General features: G+C 31.3%; 1 protein-coding gene across 4 annotated transcripts in view; it reads right to left on the bottom strand.

Moving 5' to 3' along the window:
• LOC127723540 (V-type proton ATPase subunit H-like) overlaps positions 1 to 11709 on the bottom strand; it is a 50002-nt gene extending 38293 nt beyond the window's left edge. For 2 of the 4 annotated variants that reach the window (XM_052230190.1, XM_052230191.1), the window contains exons 1-2: positions 11575 to 11709; positions 8949 to 9021 (exon numbers count right to left, since the gene is read on the bottom strand). In XM_052230190.1, coding sequence (XP_052086150.1) covers positions 8949 to 9021; positions 11575 to 11649 — 148 coding nt within the window. In that variant the 5' untranslated portion in view covers positions 11650 to 11709. Of the gene's footprint in view, positions 1 to 7839; positions 7980 to 8948; positions 9022 to 11574 lie in introns of those variants that run through there. The other 2 variants (XM_052230189.1, XM_052230192.1) reach the window with 2 other exon arrangements.
• Positions 11710 to 12401: the final 692 nt, after the last annotated feature.

Here is a 12401-nt window from a genome sequence, read left to right as displayed (position 1 = left end):
TTTTTTTTTTTTTTTTTTAAGATCCAATAAAAAAATTAGGGTCGGGGCTAAAAAAACAGGGTCGGTCGGGTTAACGGAAACACAGATTTTTTTTTTTCGGCCTCAAGAGACAACTGTTCACCAGAGACCATATAATGAAATGATGTGGGTGTTAGCAAATACAAGTCCACTAAGGTCACTATACAACTTTCTTCAATGAGCGAAACACAATACAGAAAATTAAGCTATAAAAGATCCCTATCAAGACACATGCAGATACCCAGTTGAAATTAAACAAAAGAAATGGAACTCTTTGTTAGAGAAGGTAAAAAAGTCAAATTGGTATATTTGAATTATTTACATCTGTTTCTATGGGCTTTAAAACTTTAATAAAGGTGCATAATTTAGGATTTTATGCATCTTATAAACGTTTTTTTACTTAAATTATAGTATGGAGCTTCGAAATATTTGTAAACTTTTAAATTATAGACAAATTTTCATAAAACAGTCGATTGTGGTAGGTTAAATACAAATGGATCTTTTTAGTGCATAAGCATAAATTCAACCGAAAAAAATTCCACAGAAAGATAATAGATTGATCTTTTTAAAGCACTAATTTGCATCTCTACCCCCGGTGACAGTTTTTTATTAGTTTATCCTGACTTTTTTTACATAAATTGTCATCCTGCCTTTTTTTTTACTCAAAACTCCTGTCCTGCCTTTTTTTACAAATTTCATCCTAGCCCCCCCCCTAAAAATCAAATGGTAGCTCCCTTACACAGATATATACCTATTTGACAAAAACATATTCATTTCAAAAAAATTTTATGGTCTGGTTAAAAAAAAAAAAAAAAAGAAAGATTTTTACAGCTTTTTTATATGATTTTATATGCACCTACACGTAGTTCAACAATTTACATTCAGTCATTTTGAATGAAGAAAAATACCCACATAACTGACTGTTTTTCTGATTTTCAGTCAAGAGTCAAACATGTTCAAGATTGACCTGATTATTATTTAGTTCTTTTTCCAGGTTTTTGTACGCCTCAAGGCTTTGTTCTTTCTTTTTCCTTTTTTGATGTTTTAGGACCATATATTTGCAAGGGAAATAATTGATAAGTAATTAAAAACATATTATTAATAATAGCATTGTTTCTATTTAATAGGTTCATCTAATGTACACTAAACAGAAGAACAGCCATGAAAGCAACTGATACAGATAATATCATTAACCATTAATCAATTAATTTTCAATTATAATTGGTAATTAGAACATCATTAAACAGAAATATTGTGTGCAATGAAATCAGTATCTTACATTAAATGGTAACACTATAAAAACATACATCTTATCAATATGTTTAGTTTGGATAATAATGATACAGCTGAACAAGGGGAGATAACTGGAATTTCACTATCATGAATTTCTGTCTTATCAAGAGTGTATCGTATAAAATCTGCTATGATATATACTTTGAAATTCAAAATTATATAAAATATTAAAGTTAAACAGGATTAATAATTTTTGTGCTGTTAAATAAGGAAAGTTTCAATTTTTTTTCTCAGTCGGTCAAAGTAATGTTGGATAGATGTCATGATGTGAACTTATTTCAAGAACTGAATTTCAAATGGCATCTTCCAAAATTAAACAGAGACTATTTGACAATTTTTTTTTTGAAGGGGGTGGGGGGTCTGCTAGTTGTTTTTTTTTTAATAAATTGTCTGATTCTTCTAAATCACTTGAAGAAACATAATTTAGAAGGGAAGTGATTTTTCGTGTTATTTACATAGTTACCTGGTTATGAATTTTAATGTTTATTCTACATACAATTCTAAGATACATGTAGGAACAAAAAATCTCATGATAGATATTAGATAATGCAGATTTTTGTAAACACAGATTAACAAGACACCATACCATTTCAGGTATAAATACCTTTTTAAACATAAGTATATATATACATATTTTAAATACATGTAGCTACATTGTACTTATACAGACTAAGTCCTCTTTCACAGGTATCATATCAATCTGTTTTTTGTGAACATTCTATTCTAATAAATCACACATAGCTATATTGAAATAATTATTAGGACTGTAAGGATTGGGATTGAAGCAGGAGGTGAGAACCCGACGAGTAACATGACACTAACAGACAGAGTTTAACCACAGGGCAAAGTCAAAATAAATGGTCCAAATTTTAAATTTTTGACCAAATTTCAACATTGTTTCAGTGCATTTTCTTTTGTTGTATCTTGATACATATACATTTAAGTTAATAAATCCATAAGGATATAAAAAAGTATAAAGAAATAAAAAAGTTCTGAAACTTTATTGACATAAACCAATAAACAAAATTTAAATCAAGTATACATTTTTGGAATATTATTTCAGACAAACAATATCAAATATTTATATTTTTTTCACCCCAATTGATTGCAGAGATCCAAACATTACTTTTGATGCAATGATTAATAATCTCCTCTTTGATTATCATTTTTTTTTATGTTTTTGGCTTTTTTTTATCAATTCATTTAAAATTGATTGAAAAAGTATTGATTAAAACATAAATCATCAATTAGTTGATAAAAAAACTTCTCCATATTAAAATGAACCCTTTTTCAAATTCACTGAGGAAAAAAAACTGATAGATAAATCTTTTAATAAAGAAGATATATCAAAAAGAAAATACATCCAATTTCCCCTGTTTTTGTTGCACTCCTGACATATTATACACCAAACAAAAAATACAGAAACTAGAAAAAAATACTCATGATTTTAAAAAAATTGTAATCATTGCTGATTTATAAAGACCTAAATCTGTCATTTGAATGTTATTTCTATTTTAACTTATGCATCTTATGCACTTCAGATCATATTTAAATTGATTTCTCTGACACATTATTATTAAAATCAGGTTAAGTTACCAAACTATTAACTAAATTCTATTAAATATTCAGCAGAATTGTTGTTTGACAACTTATAAAGAGATCTGCAATCTTTAAAGTTTTTCTGAACTATAATTTTTTTTTAAATTATTACCTATATAAGGTACTTTTTTTCTCCTATTCTGTTGCACTCCTGACACTCAATATATATTATATCAAAACAGTTATACATCATCAAAATAGCCCATGATTTCTAGATGAAGTGTATATACCTTTCAGATTTAACGTTTTGATTTCATTTAAACAATATTTTTGAACTTTTTCATATCTATTACTTATTGTATACAGAAGTTCAAGTCTCATCACATTACGCTGATATTTTTTTTTAAAATGGCAGTCTTTGCTGTTTTAGAATGGGCTGAATTTTGTGGCTTGATGTATAGAATATAACTGAAAAATATCTTTGGAAAATCTCAAGTATTAAAAAAATGACGTTAAAAAAAGATGCCAAAATTGTCAGGAGTGCAACACTTTTTTGTGACATTTTGAAAAAAATACATTTTTTTAAAGACACAGCAAATTGTTGTCTGAAGATATGTGCCTTAAATTCTTATTTGTTTTACAACTATTATGTCTTAGTGATGATTTAAGCTCAGAATGAAGTTTTTCCATTAAACCATTTTGATACAGATGTGTTTAAAAAAAAAGTAGTGCCCTGTCAGGAGTGCAACACAAAAATTAGTACAACTGAGGAATAGAATGAATTTTGAATATATGAATCACACTTAAACATAAACAAAAGTCAATCCTGTAAAAAAGATATGTCCTTTCCAGAATAAATACTTTATTAACCTGATTATTGATATAAATAATGTGTGATAGTCAAGTAAAAAAGGCTTCCCTATAAATGTCAGGAGTGCAACTTTGAAGTTTAAAGACTCATACTTAATAAATACAAAAGCCAACATATTGTTCTGTTTTATTTTTCAAAAGATACTATACTAGATACAAGATTGCACCCAATGAGTAGCCTGATAGACAAGGAATTTATCTTTTTGCGCCATTTCTTTGATGTCAGGAGTGCAACAGTTTTAAAATGTTATTTTCTTGGACTTATTTTTTAAGATAATATCAGCTCCTTATGACTTATTTGCCTTCAAATATGTTTTCTTACTATTTAGGCTACATGTATGAGTTATAATAAATTCCTAAAGGTGAATTTCAAAGCAGGACCTTCATCCAAAAATTATTGTTTGTCACAAGCAATTATATCTGAATGATGAATTTTTATATAATTTTTGAATTTAGGAAACTAATTGTCATAAACTGTGTCTTTTTATAAGAAAATAACCATATTTCAATTTAAAAGTTTTATAATGGTTTCATGTCATGCATGTTATACTAATCAAATTATTATAACTGTTATTACAAACAATTAATTGTGCTGAACTCCTGACATGAATTTTCCACAACAAGCAGTTTTGCACATTTTGAGGTTAATTTTTATGATCCAACCTTTGAATGAATGAAAGATGTGAAAGATGGTTGTGAAACTGAACTTTATTATCACTGAACTAGTATATATATTTGTTTAGGGGCCAGCTGAAGGACGCCTCCGGGTGCGGGAATTTCTCGCTGCATTGAAGACCTGCTGTTGTCTGTTCTGTGGTCGGGTTGTTGTCTCTTTGACACATTCCCCATTTCCATTCTCAATTTTATTTAGAAGAAAACCAGACAGGCTAAGTGCATACAAACACACCATCAAAGTCAACAACAACTTCAACTTTGATGAGCAGAAAATTGAGAAAAACTCTGAAAGAAGATCCACCTAAAGGACACATTAGACAAATATAAGCAAAGAAAACAAAACAATGTAAAATTAAATTACAAAGACTTAGACCTGAAGACAAAAACACAGATGGAGAAAATGAAAAAAACAAAACAGAGATTGGCAACAGAAGAGAAGAAGACAATTGACACAAGCCAAAAAAGTTGCAAACCAACAGAAAAATGTCCAGTCAAGAAGCAAAAGTACTGGTGCAGATACACTTTCTAGAAAAATCAGAAAGAAAAGTCAAAGTATAAGGAAAATTCTTCCTTCTTCAACCCAAACCTTGGCCTAAAACAATTGAATACATTGTATCCACAGCTACACCAAGGCAGTTGTAAGAACTAATCAGTACTGATGGAAGTGTGCAAGAAATTGATGGGTGCCGAAGTGAAAACAAAGTTGAGAGACCCCTTATAGATCTGGAAACTGTTGAAAAGAAACTGGCATTTTCAAAAAGAAAAGAATGCTACCTGAAAAGTTTAGAACTAAGGGACTCTTTGAAAATGCCATTTTCTTTTGAACAGTTTTCAGATTTTTGAGGGGTTCCTCAACTTTGTTTATACTTCAACATGTTCAATACTCATCAATTTCTTGCACACAGCTGCCATCAGTTCTCATTAATTCTGACAACCACCTTGGTGTAGCTGTGCATGGATATGATCTGCTCAATTATTTTAGCCCAAGGTTTGGGATGGTCAGGAAGATAATGTCTTATTCTTTGACTTCTCTTTCTGATTTTCCTATGTATTGTAACTGCATCTGTACTTCTGCTACTTGACTGGACAATTTTCTGCTGGTTTGCAACTTTTTTTAGCTTGTGTCAATTTTCTTCTTCTCTTCTGTTGCCACTTTCTCTGTTTTGTTTTCATTTTCTCATATGTGTTTTTAATTCTGGTCTATGTCTTTTGAATTTAGTTTTACATTGTTTTGTTTTCTTGTACTTTCTTTGTTTATATTTGTCTAGTTTGTCCTTCAGATTTCGATCTTCTTTCAGTGTTTTTCTCAATTTTCTACTCCTCAAAGTTGAAGTTGTTGTTGACTTTGATGGTGTGTTTGTATGCACTTAGCCTGTCTGATTTTCTTCTAAAGTTCAGTTTCACAACCACCTTTCCCATCTTTCATTCTTTCAAAGGTTGGATCATAAAAATTGAACTCAAAATGTGCAAAACTGCTTGTTATGGTAAATTCATGTCAGGAGTGCAACAAAATTAATTGTTTGTTATAACAATTATAATAATTTAATTAGTATTACATGAAACCATTATAAAACTTTTAAATTGAAATATGGTTATTTCCTAATCAAAGGACAAAGTTTAAGACAATAAGCTTCCATAATTTGAAAATAATATGAAAATTCATCATTCAGATATTTTTGCTTGTGACAAAACTTAATTCTTGGATCAAAGTCCTGCTTTGAAATTCACCTTAAGAATTTATTTTAACTCATACATGTAGCCGTAATAGTTAGAAAACATGTTTAGATGCAAATAAGTCATAAGGAGCTGACATTATCTTAAAATATAAGTCCAAAAAAATAACATTTTAAAACTGTTGCACTCCTGACATTAAAGAATTGGCTCAAAAAGATAAATTCCTTGTTTATCAGGCTACTCTTTGGGTGCAATCTTGTATCTAGTATAGTATCTTTTGAAAAATAAAACAGAACAATATGTTGGCTTTTGTTTTTATTAGGTGCGAGTCTTTAAACTTCAAAGTTGCACTCCTGACACTCATAGGGAGGCCTTATTTACTTGACTCTCACACATTATTTATATCAATAATCAGGTAAATGAAGTATTCATTCTGGAAAGGACAAATTTGTTTTACAGGATTGACTTTTGTTTATGTTTAGGTGTGATTCATTTATTAAAAAATCATTCTATTCCTCAGTAGTACTAATTTATGTGTTGCACTCCTGACAGGGCACTACTTTTTTTCAAAACACATCTGTATCAAAATGGTTTAATGGAGAAGCTTCATTCTAAGCTAAAATCATCACTAAGACATAATTGTTGTAAAACAAATTAGAATTTAAGGCACATACCTCCATACAACAATTTGCTGTGTCTTTAAAAAAAAGTATTTTCTCAAAATGTCACAAAAAAGTGTTGCACTCCTGACAATTTTGGCATCTTTTTTTAACGTCATTTTTTTAATACTTGAGATTTTCCAAAGATATTTTGCAGGAATATTCTACACATCAAGCCACATCATTTGAAATTACTTTATTCAATCAAATTATCAGTATGATTGATAAATATTGCTTTATATGCAGGGAACCATTTATTTTGACTTTGCCCCACATACACTGGACGAGTCACATGCGATTGAGTTTGAAAAGTTACTAACAGGCAACAATCTACTTTTAAACCAATATCTTTTGGAAGCTCATCAGGTAGCACTTGCTTTATTCTAACAAATGAAAGTGTGCAGCATTACCATTATAAATGTTATAATTTGCATATCCAAAATATGGCCTATAGGGTCTAAGGGTTTAAGGTTCATGTGGACCCTTCGTCTAAAATGGCTGCATTTTCACCTCAAAATTTACTCTGAGTACAGACAAACCTGTGCATCTGGAAAAGTTTTAAGGCATAGCATGCCCTAGATAAATAAAATTCAAATATATTTTATGTTTTAGAAAATTAAAAACTTAACCGGATTTTGCAGTGCACTTTTTTTCATTCCTCCAGAAGGTGCCAAAATAAACTAAGTTGGGAAAGAGGTTTGAGAACTTCCCCACAGGTAATAATTGAAGTGAACTGTTTTGATTGACATGGACAATAGATGGACAATAGATACCTGACAATAATTGGTGATTTAAACTGTGTATCTGAGTGGACCATATCAAGTGAAACTCAACTGTTTGTTAATTTTATCATCTTCTGCAGGGACGAAAAAAAGTGCACTGCTAAATCCAGTTAAGTTTTTAATTTTCTAAAACATACCATGCATTAGAAGTTTATTTATCTAGGGCATGCTATGCCTTAAAACTTTTCCAGATGCGCAGGTTTGTCTGTACTCAGAGTAAATTTTGAGGTGAAAATGCAGCCATTTTAGCCAAAGGGTCCACATGAACCTTAAGTCAAGTGATGACTTTTGCTTTTTTAAATAAATTGACAAACAAGAACTCAAATAACCTTTCTCTAAATCATCAATATTGCCAATTACGCTTCCAATAGTCCCTAAATTAGCCATTTTCACCAAGTTGTCTGCTTGGTATATTTTTGTAGAAAAATTATCATGTGATAGTCATTGTCGATAAACTGTTTCCGTCTAGCATAAAGTTAATGTTTATCAAAACGCATTTTTGATGTGAATCTACAGCTTTTCAATTTGGTGTATATAAAAAGCGGAACGCATCAAGTCTAGCTTCCATTGAATAAAAACATACGGATAAACCAAAAAATGCGGATATTTTGTTTTCACTCTGTACTGTTTGTGGGATATTGTTGGAGACAATGGTGATCGGATTAATGTATACGACAAAGAAATTTTGCACGAAATGCAACGTTTATATCTATACTGGAAATCTTATTTTTTGGCTCGCATGTCGAACACGCGTTAAAACTTTTGTTTGTAAACATATCCTTACAACATTTTCCGTTTTCAAGTTATCAGTTTAATCTTGGAAGGGATATATATAAATATATAGAGTTAATATATCTACTAGAATGTATTTGTGTGGTATTTTATATAATGTCTATTGTGAAATTTTGGTGCCAAACTTTGACTTTTTATTAACTTGAACATTAAAATATTCAGTATTCTTCTCGTATTGATTATCCCTGAGACGTTATATATAGTAGTCTCTGATTATCCTTATCCGAGTAAAATATAAATATGTTTAAACATGTTAAACAAGTAAGAAGAGACATACCAAACTAAGTATATAATCATAGTTTCACCATATAGCACAACACGGATTGAAAAAGCACTTTAGTGCATTATTGAACATTTGTGAGAATTCCGCTCATACGTATCCTGGCTTCAAATGCTAAATTTGAAAAGTAAATTTTAACTTTCATAGCTTACCAACAAGGATTTATAGTACTATAACTATCAAAAAGCATTGCATGCACACCAATTATAAAAATAAATTATATGTAATTGAAAAATAACAACAAGAATATAAACTAAAAATACACGAATTTGTTTTTATACAAATATGAAATAGAATTAAAAAAAGATAATGTATAGCAATGCTGCTTTTTCACTTAAAAAAAACAGGGTTAGATGTGTCATTTACCTTCGTGTATGTGTTCTGTAGTAACTGTAGAGTACTCCTGTTTGTCATTATTTAATGTCTCCTTGGTATTATTCTGTAAAAACAAAATTGTTGTCAATTCGTAAGCAAGAATTATAGGAAATGCATACTGTAAGTCAGTGAGACAGCAACCCAACCACACGATTAATCAAAAGACAACTATTGGCCTCGCCGGTGCATCACTGAAGCCGGAGACATTTATGTTCGATTAAATGCGAATCTGCTGCAGTGAATTGTTACTGTTCATGTTATAGCCTGCTTTGTCATTGTTCTCCACCTTTTTCCTTATTCCACCAAACTCAGTACCTTAATAGCTTTACTGAGGGGGTTGGGGGTCTTCAATGGATTAGAAATCAAATTTGCCAACGTAAGTCCATGTATAAGGACGTCAATGATCACAGTAACCCAATTACACAATTAACTTCAAAAGAATACTGTAGCCTGCATTGTCGACATTCACCAATTTTTCCTTATTCCATCAAAATCATTACCATAATATATATAGCTTCGTGTATTATTTTAAAGTCAGAAAACGATGGAAAAAGATCATTAGTTTTACTCAGATTGTCAAGGGTAAATATGCATGTGACAAAAACTACACAAATAAGAAATAGTTAGTTTATCAAAAGATCAGATACTTTATTGTTTCTTCTTTTCCCCAACAACACTTGGACATGCTACTGATCTTCAGAGAAATTGATTGATTTATCGTTAGAATTTTACGCCAAAGCAGAATAAAAGTCTACACCGAGACGATGAACTGAATAAGCAATGAAAAAGGGGAGTAGGATTGGACACAAAAGGGCAACATAGTTTGAATCCCCCATGGACATTTATAGGGAGTTGAATAGAGTAGGAACATATAACTTCAGCATCCGCAACCATGAAATAGGACTAGCCGTCAACTTATGGAGGCAGGGTCTTTGTCGTGCAAGGAGAGTAGAACTCTTAATTAAGAACAAACATGAGAAAGGGAAATTCACGTCAAGGGGAAAAGTCGAGCTATGAAATTCGGGATTTTACGAAAAGCGTTTTATTGTCAATATCGACAATCGGCTCGCTTATCTAATATTAATAAAAGAACAGCATTCTAATGTCCACCTCCGATTTTTCCAAGGGCAATAGCTCCAATATTTTTTTTTTGTGATTCTTTAAACTTTTTCACGATCAGCAATGAAAACGGATGGAATGTTCACTAATTTATAGGCCCATTCTTGTTTTTGAATGAAACGAAATTCATATGGAAGTAGACACATGGGACAATACCACTGCTGGTGAACGTTTCGTACACCAGGTTATCACCAACCGAGTAGTCAAATATCATTGAAGCGGTCTTTAATGTAAATTAACTGTTCATGAAATGTTCAAATCATTCGGAACACTAATGTTTTTCTATCCCAGACACAACTTAGGGGAATTTTTGGTTTTCAAAGCTCTCAGTCAACTTCGTATTTGATTTGACCTTCAAAATGTTTTGATTTCAGCGGCACTGGCAAGTTCCGTGTAAACGAAATGCGCGCTTGGATCGAGTTTTTAAATTATAATCTGAAATCAGGAGTTGTGGTATGATTGCCAATGAGACAACTATCCACCAGATACCAAAATGACGTAGATGTTAGCAACTATATATAGGTCGCAATACGGCTTTCAGCAATGCGCGTAGCACATGATGAATAGAAGGTATGAAAGGCTCCAACATAACAATTCAAACGAGAAAACCATCGGCCTGTATGTACAATACAGCAAACGATAAACAAATATGATACAGTAATAAACATACAGAATAAATCTGGATTTTTAGCAACACGAACCTTGGTACCAAGTATCAAGAAGCTGTAATCTGAGTTGCTGATACAAAATAAAGTACTACAGACATTTGTTACGGACGGACGGACAGACGGACGGATACACGTACGAACAGAAGAAAACCAGTATACACAATCTGAGATTATTATAACACATGTTAAAGTAATCTGACACAATCCAACCTCCTTTGCAGCAGACGTATACTGGACAGTTTTGTGTATGTCACAAAATAATATGATATTCAGTCAAGAAATCACAATATCAGATAATTAGTGGAAAACGTATACAATTCATCGTTTCAGAATCTCAAGAATTATGGTTAATTTCATTTTTAGAACACCAAAATTATTTAAATACTATGATTGGTAGAGTATCCATAATCATAACGTTTTGGTGTACACTTTTGAAAATATTGTTCAGCGTGAATTAGATTCTGAAGCTGCAAGTTTTCTTATTTCTCATGGCTTCCACTATCATGACATATGTGTCCACCATTCTTTCATCTTTTCATAGAAATGACCCTTATTTGAATGAAATCCTATACCTTCTAGCACATTAAGTTTACGGTATTATCTGTCTCCCCCTTTTTTTATTGATCTCTGACATGTACATACTTTTTTACCAGCACCTCAGTTGCCCAGCAATTAAACTTATTTTATATTTCATATATAATTCGCGTAAAAAATTTGAATGTTAACAAAATACCAAAGAACATAAAATCAGAAGACGAAAAAGAAACTGCGCAGTGCACTTTAAAAGGAATTTAACTATTTTCAATGAACTTAAATAATTCACTTCAAACCTGATCGTTGTCTGTGAACTCAGGGAAATGGTGTAACTCCTTGTGTAATCCCTTGTCATGCTTTTTACCAGGCATGTTTGTAATAAAGTTCCCAGGAAATCATATATACATGTATGTAACGATACACATCCGGATGTGATTATTTATAAAAGGAAAATAAATTATGACTGAATTATAAAGAAAGAAGATAAACTATCGACCTGTTTTGATAAAAAGTTTATTACAATTACATAAATATCGCAATCTAACCTTGATAGCAGGGGGCCGGCACGCACGTCAGAACCGTTATATGTAGTAAACGCACTTAAACAGGGTGAAATACACTGCCGGAAAAGATTATATATACACTGTACTGTTACGCATTCTTACTTCCGTAAGATACTATAACGAGACTGAAGTTCCATACATGGTACTATAGACGCTAGGAAAGTTGTGTTCCTACATCCAATGAAATATTTATTTGAAAGAAAAAAAAAGTTCTTTCATATGACATACAATTTCGACGGATTCCGTTAAAAAATACTAACTTTGCAGGTTTTCAAATACCCAGTTTGTCTAAATCGGTTTATGCTACATAAGCTTGATTGTTTAAACATTCGTCCAATTATTGCAACGTCTTCTCGGTGTTTTCTTGCAATTTTGATATACTTTCTTTAGGAACAATCTCGATCAATACCATAGTCATAATGAATTCTATGAAATATTTGCTACTGTACGATAAGTAAACAACAATCAATTAGCCAATCTATCTCAATGCGGCCATTTTTATTGACAGAAGTTTGAGTGTGTGCTGGCGCAACTTTCAGCTCTACCTTTTGCTTAAACAT

Source organism: Mytilus californianus, unplaced genomic scaffold (genome assembly GCF_021869535.1).
Source record: "Mytilus californianus isolate M0D057914Y unplaced genomic scaffold, xbMytCali1.0.p SCAF_13, whole genome shotgun sequence".
Classification (NCBI taxonomy): domain Eukaryota; kingdom Metazoa; phylum Mollusca; class Bivalvia; order Mytilida; family Mytilidae; genus Mytilus; species Mytilus californianus.
Note: the sequence above shows the minus strand (reverse complement) of the source record. Positions and strands in the feature narration are given on the sequence as shown.